The 16,113-nt window shown below is 39.9% G+C and overlaps 1 protein-coding gene across 3 annotated transcripts in view; it reads left to right on the forward strand.

Annotated features, from left to right (window-relative positions):
- The window catches only part of phactr3b (phosphatase and actin regulator 3b), a 64,851-nt gene extending 49,639 nt beyond the window's left edge, over positions 1 to 15,212 (forward strand). For all 3 annotated transcript variants that reach the window (XM_022194256.2, XM_022194258.2, XM_022194259.2), the window contains exons 9-13: positions 11,405 to 11,460; positions 13,350 to 13,411; positions 13,558 to 13,698; positions 14,132 to 14,208; positions 14,660 to 15,212. In XM_022194256.2, the coding sequence (XP_022049948.1) occupies positions 11,405 to 11,460; positions 13,350 to 13,411; positions 13,558 to 13,698; positions 14,132 to 14,208; positions 14,660 to 14,675 (352 nt within the window). In that variant the 3' untranslated portion in view covers positions 14,676 to 15,212. The remainder of the gene's footprint in view (positions 1 to 11,404; positions 11,461 to 13,349; positions 13,412 to 13,557; positions 13,699 to 14,131; positions 14,209 to 14,659) is intronic.
- Positions 15,213 to 16,113: the final 901 nt, after the last annotated feature.

Genomic DNA, 16,113 nt, shown 5'->3' on the forward strand with positions numbered 1-16,113 from the left:
AGCAAAGGTCTGACCTAGTTTGTGCACAAAACGGAATAATTAATTAGGATACACAGTGTAAGTGATGTACAAACCAGAGCTAGTAATTGTACACCTGCAGTCACAACTGTGTCACCTATGGTCAACAAAACTCTCCTCAGCATCGAATGGAAAGTAACAATTGCTGCTATTTAGAAGCTTGTACCACCCACAGCCAGTGAGTGTTCAGTTTGTTTTTTCCTCCTGTTTGCTTTTTGCCCTGCAAAAGATAAGAGTGGGTATTTTCTGCTGAAGAGTAGGTCATCAAGTGTCCTTTATCCTCCAGAACTGTCCTTCTTGTTAATTTGGAGAGAAAACAGAAACTGCAGGCTGTCACCATGACCAAAAGATTAAACAAAATGCAAATGCCCATTTTTGTCATTGTTTTTTATGATGTTGGTAACAAGACCTGTTTTATATAAACAGGTTGTATTTAAGATGTTCTAAGATTCACATTCCCTTATTGAAATCAATTTAGGAAGTTAAATCACAGCAGTTTTATCTTATTACGCAAAAATACCCTATCCTGTTAAAGCAGCATGAGTTTCGTTAAAGCTGAACTGTTTTGTTAGCGGCACAAATCATTTTAATTTCAAAAATGTGTTTTAAAAAATCACATTTTCTGCATCTTTCAAACTGACTTACTTGTAGAAAGGACAAGAAATAGCAGCAGGGTTCCGATTTGCAAATGTAAACATATTTATGTCGCCACCTACAGGCAAGGAAAGAAACAAATGCTACGATTTTAACAGTTCCCCCACCTTCAGGCACTGAGGCGCACCTTTAAAGCTAACGTTTGATGAATGATGACAAAGTATTCAATGTAATGTGACGATAGCACAAAGGACAGATCATAAAGAGCCATAAAATCAGTCAATGGACTCATTTGCAGTGTCTTTCTATAAATTTCTCACATTAATTAGCATTTGCCAGTTTAAACTACTGGTTATATTATTAAAATAAACAAACCTGTTGGAGCAAAACCTCATAGTCATACTTGAAGCCTTAGTTAAGGTTATGATTTTCAAAGTGGATTACTAGATTGATTATTTTTTATTTATTTTGTATCGATAATATTTTGATATTTAATTTCTACTTATAATTTTTTGCATTTGCTAGAATGTGGCACAAGTGTTATATTACAAACACACTAACCAGCACCTTTTTAAAAAGATGCAGCAGCCCACACAATGCCTGAAGGTGATGCAACCGTTGAAATTGCAGCAGCTCTTCCTTTCCTTGCCTGTAGGTGGTGCCATAAAAATATCGACATCTGCAAACCTCAGTCGCTGCTGACCAGACAGCTTTACTTTTAAGTGAATCCACAAACTGCTAAATGTGAATTAGTGTCTTTGTATGTGATCCACAAGCTAACTGTATTTTACAGTTCAGACATTTTGCTCAGTTTAAAAGCAGTGCTTCAAGTGAGAGCTTGTCTGTGGGAAGCTAGGGGTTAAAATAATGATTCCTGTGTGCAGCTTCTGTCTTTTTGGTTTCTCATGAGGGACGTTTTTCTCAGGATGTGCTTCTCCGGTTTCTATTTGTGCCTTTATAGTGAGCAGCATCACAGCCGGGCATCATTCCAGTTACAAGGCTGGAGTTGGCAGATACTGTAGAGCAGTTAGAAAGACGTAAGCACCGGATGACACTGCCTGCACATATATGGCATGACGCAAAATCCTCAAATTAAATGTTGTCACTGCAATAGACCATCCCTGTCCCACAAGCAGTAATTAACATTACACAATGACTCTTTCTCTAGAGATCTTGCTGCAAGTACCCTCTAATTGAAATGTCAAAAGTCTCAAAGCCTCTGCGCCCCCTCTCTGAACACTTGGTTGTGTTTTTTCTTCTTTCTAACCTCATTCAAAATTATGGTTAAATCACCGGTGATCAGAGACGTGACCCATGACATGCAACTGCTTTTGTTTGCTCGTCATCCATTGTTACGTCTCCTGGCCTATAAATAAACAGTTACAGTATGGTGTGTGGCCACTGTGTACACCCAGCACTGATTACACTGGTCTACAACCAAAAAGCTTCTGAAATAAAAGTAGTCATTTCTTGTGTTTTTTTGGGTCAGTGAGAAAGAATCTGATGTTTAAAAGTGTCACTTGGTTCTAATTTTTGAGATACACAGGAGGTCAGTATGTACGAGCCTTGGTTCAGGATAATACATAAGTTACGTTGTGTTAAGCATAGAAGAATATCTCAGAAAAGTAGTATATCTCTGAGTGGAGCTCTAAATAAAAATGACAATAACTCTGTGCAGAACGTGAAACTTGTATATGTTGGAGGTATAAAGTGACATGATATGCAGCGATGCCTCGCACATGCATCAGTAACGCTGACTGCTTCTGCTGCATTTGTGGCAAAGTGACTTTTGCATCCCAAACGCGCAGCATAACCCCTATGGTTAAGAACCCTACCATCTTTATTTTGGCTGTAAAATTGGTGATCAAGATAAAAACTGGGCTCTACATATATGTTGCAACACTTGTGCAACAAATCTGCGACAGTGGCTCAGTAAGAAGAAGAAATCACTGCCATTTGCTGTTTCCATGGTATGGCGTGAGCCAGTTGACCACACCAATGATTGCTACTTCTGCATGGTCCCTCCAGTTGGGAAATGCTTGTCCAGAAAGAAAACGTGGACTGTGCAATATCCCAATATTGCATCAGCTTTGCATCCAGTGCCTCATGGAGAAGGACTGCCAATTCCTATACCTCCTGAATCATATTCACTAGAGTTTGATGAGGAGGAGGAGGATGAAACACATGATCCACAGCCATCAACATCACATGATCCAGATTTTTTTCAGCCAGTGTCACCTCACCCTTACCTCATTACCCAGTTTGAACTGAATAATCTGGTCAGGGATCTGGATCTGCCCAAGAGTGAGGCAGAACTACTGGGCTCCTGATTACAGCAGTGGAATCTCCTGGCTGATGACGTTGGGATTTCTTCATTTCGTTATCGTCAAAAGGACTTAATTTTATTCTTCGACTTGGGAGGTGACCTGGTATACTGTCATGATATTGAAGATTTGATGGCAGCACTCAAAACTACTTATGACCCAAATGAATGGAGACTATTCATTGACTCTTCGAAGACAAGTCTAAAAGCTGTATTGCTTCACAACGGCAATGCATTCAATTCAATTCCAGTTGGCCACGCAGTCCATATGAAGGAAACTTATGACAATATGAAGCAACTTTTGAGATGCATAAAGTACGCCAACATGAGTGGCAGATTTGTGGTGATCTGAAAGTTGTTGCCCTCATACTAGGCCTGCAAGGTGGTTAAACCAAGTACTATTGCTTTCTGTGTGAATGGGATAGTCGTGCCAGAGACTCCCACTACATAAAGAGAGACTGGCCACTCCGACAGTCACTTGAACCTGGGAAGAAAAATGTGCAGCATCCACCTCTTGTTGACTCCAAAAGATCTTGTTGCCACCATTACACATCAAGCTCGGTCTAATGAAAAACTTTGTGAAGGCCATGGACAAAACAAAAGCAGCTTTCAAATACCTTCTTCAAAATTTCCGAGGCTAAATGAAGCCAAAATAAATGAAGGAGTCTTTGTTTGGCCTCAAATTTGTGAGCTTCTCCAAGATGATCAATTCCTCCGGGTGCTACGCGGAAAAGAAAGAACTGCATGGGAAGCCTTCAAAGCAGTTGCAACCAAATTTCTTGGCAACAATAAAGCAGAAAACTACATGGAGTTAGTGGAAAATCTATTCAGAGCACACAGGAGGCTTGGCTGCAACATGTTATTGAAGATCCATTTCCTGCACTCTCATCTTGATTTTTTTCCCACTGAACTGTGGAGCAGTGAGTGATGAACATGGTGAACGCTTTCACCAAGATATTGCAGTCATGGAGAAAAGGTACCAAGGAAAGTGGAGTCCATCAATGTTAGCTGATTATTGTTGGACTGTCATCAGAGATGCGCCCACTGATATCTACAAGAGAAAAGAGAAGAAGTGCTGGAGGGATGCTGATTCATAAAACTGTATTGTTTAACTGTTTGATAAACACACAAAATTTGTATCATCTTACTACCATGGTAAAACAGTAACTTAAGCATATTAAGTAACTTTAAGAATGTTAAAAAGCCTGAAGTAACAATTTTGTTGGGAAATTTCACTGTTCGCACCTTAAAAAAGGTTAAAAAAAACACGTGTCAGATAACTCAACAATGGTAGCTAATCATAAAAAATGGTTTTCATATTTGAATTCAGCACATCAAAATACATAACAATTGATACAATTTATTTCAGAAGCTGACAACTTTTAAAAATTGTAGACCAGTGTTATGGGCTTCCAGTTGAGAGTAAAAGAATCAGAAATTGATTTTTAAATAGGTTACATCTTCTATGTTGGCTAATGGATGCCTATTGGTTTTGATAAATCAATGTTCATTCACCCATTTCAGGGCACTTAGCCTGCATTGAAGGGAAAAGATGCATAACTTGGATTTTTACCCATTCTAGATCTAAATCATTTATTGGTCTGACAACCATTTTGGTGATTTCAACATGTCACTTGTCTTGCATAAACAATAATTGCCCCAAGAGGATGTGCACTGCCCACTTTTGGGATCATTTGACTTTTCCCTTTGGGCCACCAGCAGATGAACATTTTTGTCTTTTATTGAAATGTCTCGACAACTATTTGATGATTGTCATGTCATTATTGGCCATTTGACATTCATGGTCCCTAAACTATGGCCTTGAGCACTTGAATATGGGCATTTTTCTAATTGGGTATTGTTGTTTTCTGTAGCTTGGGGAACAAATGATGTCCTCAAATATAATTTCAAAAATTTTCTCAGTACAAACAAGAATGCAAGAATGACTAACAAGCATTTGGGGCCAATGTACATGAATAAATACCAGAGGAGATAATTGCTTCAAGTGGCAGATCCAGTAAACAATATAATATAGTGGTGCAGGAATGCCAAGTTATGTTGCAACCTTGTAACTCCTGGTGCTGACCAAACAAAGAATCTATATTGTTGCTGTTCAGGCTCATGCTCATTACACAAAGCAACAACAGATACATGAATCGAGCTGCAACGTCGTGTTTTGCAACCTGTTCGCTAAATAATACACATGAAGTGGATTTTGTTAAAAGTCTTCACTTTAGAAGCTGATTGAAAAATCAGATGCTGTTACATGTGGATGAGACGCCCAAATGTCGAGGAAAATGTGCATTTTGTGTGGATGTCTGTGTAGGTTCTCATTCATCCAGGTCATGGTTATCCAAAGTTGTTTAAATCAATCCACTGGACTTTAAGAAAGTTCCTTGAAGACGTTTCACCTCTCATCCAAGAGGCTTCTTCAGTTCTGGTGGTGGTTGGTGTTGCCTCAGCTTTTAAACCTCTGTGAGGTGTGTTCAGGGCTATTATTCCAATGACCAATACCAAAACTCATTTGACTATTCAACGATGGTTGTTGTGAGTATCGGTGGGGGTGGTTGAAATGCACAGATGTCACTGAGCCCTCGTGTGCTAATGGTGGTCATTAGCATGAGTCTGCTGAGTTGTTCTTTTGGGGAGTTTTGAAAGGACCTGATTGTAAATTGGCGAAAGATGATGTCGCAGACCCCCCCCAGGCAACACCAACCACCACCAGAACTGAAGAAGCCTCTTGGATAAGAGGTGAAACGTCTTCAAGGAACTTTCTTAAAGTCTAGTGGATTGATTTAAACAACTTTGGATATTTTGTGTGGATATTACCTCTGACTTCTGCAGACATTGATGATCCCCAGATATTTCTTGTGGCGCCACCGTGATGTTCAGTTTAGTCATTTTGAGTGAAATATTTTCTCAGCTATTGGATGGATCCCCTTTGTCATCTTTCATTGTAGCTCCGCTATCCAGTCAAAATTTTTGTTTGTATTTGGTTGGTTGTACGTTGGTCTGCATGCATTTTGTTCTGCACTAATTAGCCAAATTTAGCATGCTAAAATGCTAAACTAACTTGGTGAACATGGTAAACATTATACATGCTTCTGAACATTTTTTTCATGAAGAAGTTCACATTTACCTTGAAGTCTGCCTGTGCCTAAACCTAACATCACAGAGCTGGTAACAAGGTTGCGGACTATTAAACTACGTATGCATTAAATCAGTTATGACTTGGCTCACAAAAATTGTGATTTTGTGCAAATGTCTACCCCGGGCATTTAGCGTGTTTCCATTTCTTGAAATGCTTTGAAAAGGTCCATGTTTTGGACAGAAATTGCTTGATTTAAACAGGAACCTCTGATAGAACGTTGTTGGTGTTTTCATTGTGAAAGGTTATGGCTTCTGTTCAGTAACTTCAAGTGTTTTTCTGTAGTGTGACAGTAGACAGCCAATGTACAGTAACCTGTAGTGAAGCAGGACTATGCTATTTGGAATTGCCTCCTCCACACTGTGCTCCCGGCAGGCCATTCAAGACCCAGACATGATCCCCTGCTTGATCTGTGGACCTGCAGTAAAGGGCAAAGCCTTGGAGACAAACAACCTGCTAGATAAAGAATTGATTCTTGGTTTCATGTCTGAGTCTTTGAATGTGTCGCATTCATGAATCATCAATAGCACAGCAAGCCTTTTAAAATAAGTTTTACAAGGTAGTTTGAAGAGTTTTTCCAATTTTCTTTAGTATAGTGGTTAAAACACAGATGTATGTCCCACTAGCATTCCCCTCAAAGCCACAGTCTTTCATATTCATGTGACCCAGTAACAGCGTCAGACATCCAGGTCAACCCTTCTACTCAAACAAGTCCTGAACCGCACGCAAGTTACATAAATGGTGAGCTTCTGGTAGGCTGCCATTAAAGAAGGTTTCTTTAATTGTTCCTGGCAACAACCCCCCAACTATCCCGCGTCCTCTGGGCCTTCCTGGCCTCATGGAGACTCCACATCCGACGGTGGCTCTGCCGTCCTGGGGCTCTGTCACTGAGGGGTAGGAGCGAAGGATTAGGATACACCTCAGTGGGCAGTAGCAGGCCGCTGCCTGGCCCGTGGCGCCTGACTCATCCCATTCTCCTCCACTTTTTATGGGCTGACATTCCCATCAGCCCCTGCTCTTACTTGCGGCTCATTGCTTTGACATGCTGTTGAGTTCTCCAGCAAAACGAGGAACTTTTACCTCTGACCAAACAGAGTGGGTGAGCACTTGTGAAGCGCTGATCGCTGCAGGAGGCTGTGACTAAAAGCCCATTAGGATTGTTTGGTAAAATAGAAACAGTCTGACTCACTTTTTCTTTTGTGATCCTTTGATTTTGTTGTTGCTTTTAATCTGCAGCACCTAAATTCTCTAATGTGAAATACGTGTGATACAGCTTCTCTGACTGCTTCACTCTGAGCTGAGCCAAATGCTATTGACCTGAAATGCTTTCTGCAACAGACCACACATCCCACTATAGTTGTACTCCATTTAGCACATCTACTCCCCCCGGCTTCCAATATTGCCATGTCTGTGGTCCTGTTTTGTAAGCCCTCAGTGGTCCCAGTCACAGCTGAAGCCATCACAGGACAGGAGGCTTATTTTAGACCTGGAATCTAGGTGCCAACCACCCTGTCATTATTTCCACAGCGGTGGACCAAATGTTGCAGCTTAGAAAAAGGTTTCTATTATTTTGTGTTTGTCATAGTCTGAACTCAGCTCATGTTTAGCAGCAAAGTCGTGTATTATAAAAATGTGACAAAATGCATTTTAAAATAAAAAGTTAAAACTGGAATGCACCTCCAGTCACAGGTGCCCTTGTGACTTTTTGATTGCCAGTTTTTGGTATGTACCAATCTAAGTCTTATTATTTCGAGCATCTCCTGATACAGACTCATCTGATACAAACTACATTTAGATTTATTAAGCATCACTGCTGGCCATTGCGCACTCAAACTACCAGCTAAAAATGAGATCAAATAGAATTAGTTCTATTCTTAGAGTATCTGCTGATCATTGGCTGATCTTGGTTCATTGCTTTGAAGTACTAATGACAGTTAAAGTGAGAGAATGTGTCTGGTGAAGCTCATGTGACTGGATCAGCTGCACAGAAGATGTGTCACTCTGTTGGAGTGTTTGGGACAATAGAAACACTCATACAGGAACTGTGCAGCTGTGGCACAGAGTGGAATATCTTCCCTCACACCGACTGCAGAGTAGTGTAATGCTGGGCTGCCGTTGGACAGTTGACATGTTCTACAGCTGGTAATGTTTAGCTTTGTACGCTTATGTGTGCTAACAGAGATGAGAGATTAGATTTTAGATTACACATCTGTTCGCACTGCACCTCAGTCAGTCTGTGTGTGTTGCAGGTGTCACTTTCAGCTCTGCACCCTATAAATGTTTCACACAAACAACATTTCCACTCGTGTTTTTCACAAACTGTAGGCTGTCGTAAAAGAAAAAAAAGTGTTCCAACACTAACCAAGGAGACAGACATAAGAATAAATATTCATCGACATGTCTGACAAGTAGCACAAGGCAGCATATTTTATTATGAGTGGGTACGCATTGTGCTGAACTGATGGGCATTTGGAGGTGGCAATTAGAGTAAAAAATACCAACAAGGCAGCAATGTTGCATATTTGCATTTATAATAATCGCAGAAAATGTGTCTTTGGGTTGATTTTGTGATTCAGTTAACAAAAACTATGCTGAGTCATTGTAATGTCTGGCTGCCTAGATGGCAAAGTTTATTCCAACAAGATTTGGGGAGAGATGTCTCAGGGCTCTTAAAGGATCATTATGACAAGCTAAAGAGGATGCCGGGCTTTCCTGCTGTAAATCCAGACTAAACACACTGTCTACCTCAGTAATGTGAAGAATTGCTTTTATCCTCCTGTGATAGACACACTGTGTTCCCAGTAAGTGTAATTTTCCTTCTCTCGGTCTGCACTTCAAGCACCTGAGTTGGTCAGAACAACATCTGATCTCATTCTCTGCTCTCCTACACTGAGAGACAGCTTTGAGCTAGTTAGCTTTAGCTGGAATTGAGCTTTAGATATGGAATATTTAACCACAGGAGCAGCTGTAGATGCTGATTTACAGTTTTGAGCAGCAGCAAAGCAGATTTGCACCCGAGCGGGGGCTAACTGAGCAAGTAGGCAAAGTTTCAATGTATAATATGAAGAAATAATGGCTTAAAAATGAAGCACTGCACTTCTGATTGAAGATAGGAAAGTGAGTCCTGACTGGTGCTGTCATGACAGCTGCTGGGTGGCAAATTTAGTGTTTTGAGGAGGGGCGGGGTGGAGGTTTATCTTGGAAAGTCATGTGAGGAATCCTACGATTCAGATGATGTGGAATGCCGGGTGTCAAAGGCTAAATCGGGTTTTGCCAAACCACCCTAAAGCTGCAGGCATTTAGCACATAAACACGAATGCTATCAGGGGCCACGTATGTGTTCCTGTTTATCCACATGACTGCATGTAAAGCATTATGTTGCATAACCGCTTGTAGTCCTCGTTGGTGCTGCAACGAGTAACTGAATATTCAATAAATCAAATATACCTGAACCAGATAATGGTTGAAATAATTAGTCTTGTCGGATGGAGGTACTCAGCTGTGAGGATATTTTACTTTTTCCTATTGATAATCTTAGCCAGACCAAAGACTTTGGCTCATTTCTCACAGTTTTCTGACGATTTACATCCTCAAAAGTTAATCAGAATAAAACTAATCCTGTAGAGAGACGGCATTAAAGCCTACCTGTCCTGCTGATCTTTTTACACTATTATCTGAAGGTTTCTAATTGGTACAGATGCTTTATTTTTACTTTTTTGTTGGAAACCCCTCTCATAATTCCATATAACATGCTGCAGTGTGCATCATTATATATAAATAGAAATGTAAATGTACAGTACTAACATACATAATAATAATATACCATATTTACATCGTGTTTCCACTGTGATCAGCATGTAAATATAAATTAAAACTTTTTTCTTCATTTAAAATGTATTAACTGTAAATAGCAAACATATAATGATGAACTTTCCCCACTGTGGGATCAATAACGTTTATCTTATATTCCATAAATAACATCTTTATGATCCACAACTCTGTTTAACATTTAAAAATAAAATACCCAAAACAATAAAGGATAAAAAAATAATGGATTTGGAATATTTATTCAAAGGCAGCAATGTGTTGATTGTTTAATATATTTTAGGGACTAAGAAAAATAATTGAACACAATGTAAAAAAATAAAAATAGTTGTAATATTTATGGTATCAGTGTAAAGTTAGAAAAACATACACTTGGCTGAATAAATTCAGTAGCTGCTCAAAATACTGCTTCATGAATTGCTTTTTTCTAAATCTAGTCATTGCTAAATCCTGACTGAAACTCCTCAAACTATTTCTGTGCAGATAATTACACAATTTAATTTTAGAAATAAAATAGAGCTTGGATATAAGTTTATAATTGACTAAAACATGTAAAACCTTGAAAACCTACAGTATGTAGCCTGTTAATAAAAAGATCATGTCTAATACTGGAGTGGATCTAACAGACATGTTGGCTCTTTAGAAGAAGTGAATATTGACTTTGAGAGATTTACAGTCCAAATATCTAAAATAAAATATAGCAGTATAGTCCTATGGATGCCTCCAGAGCTGCTGCACCTAAAGTCATGTTCATGATTTTATCTCTTACATTCAAACTTTTTCTTACAAAGAAGGTAATGAAGTCATCACTACTTTTTTTGTTCAGTTTCCACCATCAGTTTTGACTCTGAATGGTCATTCTCATTTTTTTGGCACCAAAAAAGCTGCAGATTTCACAGTTTTTCTTCAGTATTTTTGGAAAACCGGGACACTTCTGCTAGAATTTGGCTGCATTTTAACAGTAACTTATCACAGTCAGCTCCCTGTGCTGCAGCAGGTTTGTGGGTGTGTGTTGTGGGATTGTGTGTGTTTTGAGGGAATCTCCTCCTCAGTCCCTCCCCTTCACATTCAGCATGTGATAAGTGGAGGCGGGCGGTGCAGCTCCATCAGTCCACTCAGCTCCAAAGCGCAGCGTCCTCCACATTTCAGCAGGGAAATCCAACCACTTCTCTTCAGCCTACACCTCAGCGCTCCTGGAACATCCGAACCAAAGCTGCTCTTTCCACGGAGAGGCTCCTTAGGTTTTCATTTCACACTGAAGCGGCTCTTGTTGTAAAACGCGCCGCCAGACTTTCTCTGGTCCCGATGTGGAGCCGCTCTTTGGACTCGCGGTGGGACGCGGTGTTTGCCTTGTGGATGTGCGGATCTTGGAGCTCTGCACACCGGCAAAAGCTCCCGAAGTGCTGCTAGTATTAGTGTAGGGACTTGAAAGGACTGCGAGGAGCAGCGTGGGAAGGAAACATGGTCCAGAACGTAATTCTGGTGTTTTTCCGCAGGAGACTGAGCCAGAGGCCGGCGGTAGAGGAGCTGGAGAGCCGGAACATCCTGAAGCGTAAGTTTGTTTGTTTTTTGGTACGAATCATTTATTGTCAAATGCCATCATCACACATCCACACTGCCTGCGACTTAAACAGACGTTCTACATGTTTACATACTACAGCGTAAGTAGTCAGGATGGATCCTAAAATCACTGCATCGCTGATTTATTCAAAGAAAAAAAAACACTGTTAAAAATGCTAAGGTGCAACCCTAGACAATTCAATAAAAGTTCAATAAAATAAATTTTGAAAATATAAAGTGAAAATTCGCTGTATTTCCACGATAATTCCTATAATATTCCAATCTGTTCTTATTTGACTTTATATTAATTTAATTGCTTATTTGTTCTACTTTTTAAATTTATTTAACATATGTATATATATATATATATATATATATATATATATATATATTACCCCTGTAGTCACTTTCTTTACACTACTGCGTTGTCAGCTTATATTTTAACTTAAACAGATATAAAACCTTTTATTGTGCAAATGCAAATTCAGAATAAAATTCCTCTGCACCTGGCTCACAAATGCTATATAAATTTAAAAAATATATATTTTCATATTTTATATATAAATGTTATAAAATAAATAAAATATTAAATTAATATTTTAGAAAAGGAATTGGACAAATGCAATGTATATATTTAAACAAATAAGAATATTTTAATTACTTAGTTGAAAAATAAATAAAATAATAACTCAAATTAATATTTAAGAGAAAACAAAATAAATAACAAATAAAATACTAACTTCAATTAATATTTAAGAAAAATAATTACACAAATGAAATATAGATTTAAAAGTATATGAATATATTCATTTGTTTTAAAATAAATCAAATAACTCAAATGAACATTTTAAAAAATAAAATAAAGCAACTGCATGTATACTGTATGAAATTTAATTTTTTTCTCCACTTCCAAAAAAACTAAAAAACAAACAAAAACATGCAGATATTCTCTTTTTCTCCGTTTCGTTTTGTAACTTAAATGTCATTGTGTGTTGGGCTGCCCTTCAGACAAACTTGTTTGATCAGCATTTTAAATATTTTTCTGCACTTCATTGTCATACTGATCATTGGAGAAAGCTGGCTGCAGCTCTGTGAGAAAACAAGAACACCCTGTAGACGTCACTCCTGACCACAAATCCCCCAAAATCAACGTAACGTTAGGTCCCTGTAGTTCCCCATCTGTGAATTGGCATTTTAAGTCCAGCTTACGCCTGCTAGAACAAAAGGTGTCATATTATCGTGCTACAAACTGTGAAACTAGATCCTGCTGTCCAGACAGAATAGAACAATTATGAAACAGTCATGTGAGAACGAGTCCCACATTTTGCACTGATCAGAGTTTCCCACTTGAGACGGCCACCTGTGAGCTCCGAGCAGCTGTTTGTATCCTCGTCTCTTCTGCACAGGAACACGTGTTCAAGCTCAATGCAGCCCCGTCTTATCCACAGCACATTTGGTGTAAAAACACAAAATGTTTCTGCTGTTTTCTGTTTGTGCTCATGCTGTGCCAAATGCAACAAACTACGCTCAAACGGCGACAGGTGTCAGCCTTGCTTTAAGCTGCCAAAGTAGTTCACCGAATTTATTTAGGCTGAAACCAGAGAGAGAGAGATTAAAATAAATGAAGTGACATCCAGGGATCTTTCTGCTCTATCTAATAAAAGATAAACCCTATTAGTGCACTAATCTGCTCGTGTCTCGCTCATGAACTCGCATTCAGCAATAATGCAGAGGGCTTCACTGTGGAGCGCTGGAATACAGTATTAGCTCTGTTCATCACGCACAGAATCTCCAGACAGGATGAATATGTGTAATTACTGTGATTCAACCCTTTTTACCTGCTTTTTTGGATCTAATTTCCATCTTTCTTTGTGTCAACAGAGAGAAATGATCAGACTGAACAGGAGGAGAGGAGGGAAATTAAACAGCGGCTGAACAGAAAGGTAGGCGGCTGCTTTGATTTGCTAAATTTCCTCCCACTACCTGACCCACTTTTGCTTTTCTCAAAAGCAAAAGGTGAGTTTCTCTCACCTATGTCTTTAAAGGCATTGATAAGGTGACGAGCCTGACGTTTGTCTTTATCTTCCAGCTGAACCAGCGTCCGACGGTGGACGAGCTGCGGGACAGAAAGATCCTGATTCGTTTCAGCGACTATGTGGAAGTTGCAAAAGCTCAGGACTATGACAGGCGAGCTGACAAGCCCTGGACCAGACTGTCAGCTGCTGACAAGGTAGCTGAAATGTCCCGCTGTGTGTTGCATTCAGGGACTCTAAAAAGCTCTCAGAAAGCGATGCAAAAGTTGAGGATGCTCATTAGCTTCTACTGGTTTAATGCCAATTTATTTAAATTTAAAATGTTTTATGGAAGTCCAGGTCATGCTACTATAATTAAACATATCATTAGCATGAGAACAATCATTCTAGTCCATATCACCCTACTGGTTTTCCATCATACTTTGTCCGATATGATAAAAAAGCCGTTAAATGATGTCTTATGTGGCCCACTTTCACTTTTCTTCCTACAAAACCCAGTTGACCTCAAATAATCGGCGCCTAAACAACACGTTTCTCACAGCATTCTCATTTCACCGCCTGAGTGGCTTCATCAGTGTACGAGGAGGAACACCTGAGCTCACACTTGATGTTTCTTTTGTGTTCCCGCAGGCGGCGATACGGAAGGAACTGAATGAGTTCAAAAGCAATGAGATGGAAGTTCATTCTTCGAGCAAGCATTTGACGAGGTCAGCATGGGCGCCCATCATTGGCTTTTCTGTTCTCGCTCTCTTTTTGTCAGCTATTGTTAGTGGATGTCTAAGAGGGTCAGTGTGACATTGTGCAATGATTCCAAGGTGCATTATCCAACGGTTTGACATCAATAAGTGCACACCCTGCAGTGCAGAGCCTAAATTTAGCGGCTACGTGGCCCCCTGGGATATAAAAGTTGCACCCTTTTGCACCACCTCTCTGCTATAATGGATGTCCGTACTCATTTGGCTTACGCTTTGCTTATGGAAGGACTGTAGCTAAAAAAAAAAAAATGAATTGAACCCAGAACCGTTTCATGCTTACGCAAGACCCTGTTCTTGAAGAGCACTATCCACTGAGCTAATAATAGTATCTTGATTAATGACACGCTAATATGTGGATATTTCAGTCCACGCTCACACTTTCCCCCCTTTCCTACCTTTGCAGGTTCCACCGGCCTTAGCAAGGTTTCTTCTGTGAAGAGTTGCTTATATCTGGTCCTGTCAGTGAAGACTTTGCACGGAGTCTTCCAGCGCCTTGGCCCACAGTCAGTGGGTGTCCTGATATTCGGGTCCAGCGAACCTTGGAGGCTATGTCTCTAGAAATGGATCTGCCGTTACAAGAGGACGCATGCAGCAGCCTCCACTTCTGCTCAGAGGAACATCTCCTTAACCTTCACTTCACCTTTTCAGAGGAGCAGGAAGAATCGTGGATTCGCCATAGACAAGCAAAGACTTCTTTTTGTAAACAGACTCTTTTGAAAGACGTCCTTTTTGACGCCGCAGAGGGGCACAGTGCATGTGACCGAGTCGACCAGTCCCACTCCAGTATCAGTAGTCACATCCCCGAGCCGTGTCTGAGTCTCACCGATTCAGTTGACGAATTTCATATCGACAGTGTAAATGTTCTTAAACAGAAACCTTGTCTGTGTACGAGACAAAAATCCCTTTGTAAGCACTATTTATTGTCTGCACAATACAGGTTTTCAATTTGTAACAAACTCGTGTCTGTCTTGTGTGAAGAGTGACTGAAGTGGACTTTTGGCACGCATGATATTTAGAAATGTGATTTGAAAGCGTTTTTCTCACAGAAGTCAGAATTAGGGTGATGACAGTTGACTGTGCCTCATGAACGGGCTCTAATCCTTTTACATTCATCCTCACAACCTCATCACTGGTGCGCTTTAGTAAGCAGATAATAAAATTGTAGTGAAGTTCACCTTGTTCTGTCGGATAAAGCGGCAGTTTGTTTACGGAATGCAGGCGGTGACCTGTTTCTTATCATCGCGCTCTATTATTCTCAGACAAATTAGGTTCTCTTGCAGCATGTTAAGCGGGTTAGCTTCTCTTGAAAACAACTTCATCTGACTGTATTTGTCCAATTCGGGGCAAGCTGATGATCTAATAACTGTTGGTGCTGCTGTGTCACACTTGAACCAGAATAAGAACAAGTTATTGTTATTGACTTGGGGACACGTCCATGTGTAATACCTGATTAATCCAGGTATTAGATAGGTTATTACAGTTACTCATCTTGCTATTATTCTCAACACATAGAAATGAAAAAGGTCACTGATAAAATGCTTTTAGAAAGTTGATATTCAAATTTCTAAAAAATAAAAATAAAAAAAATCTCCTGTATTGTACAATCTGTGTCATGCACGTTCACATGGGCAGTGCAGTTTTTAGCTCGCTCTCTGACATCAACATGCATGTGATGTGAGTCACAGCCTCGGTCCAGGAACAGATGGCAGGTCCACTTTGAACTCCAGGACCTCTTGCTGTCTAGAGTAAAGAAACCAGCATCAGTCCAGAACCTGTGGAGCTACGTGGGAGGAACAAGGGATATCCTGACTTCCGGGTGTTTTTCCGATGGGCGAAGGCCAGGGGTGACACAGGCCG

Source organism: Acanthochromis polyacanthus, chromosome 5, assembly GCF_021347895.1.
Source record: "Acanthochromis polyacanthus isolate Apoly-LR-REF ecotype Palm Island chromosome 5, KAUST_Apoly_ChrSc, whole genome shotgun sequence".
NCBI lineage: Eukaryota > Metazoa > Chordata > Actinopteri > Pomacentridae > Acanthochromis > Acanthochromis polyacanthus.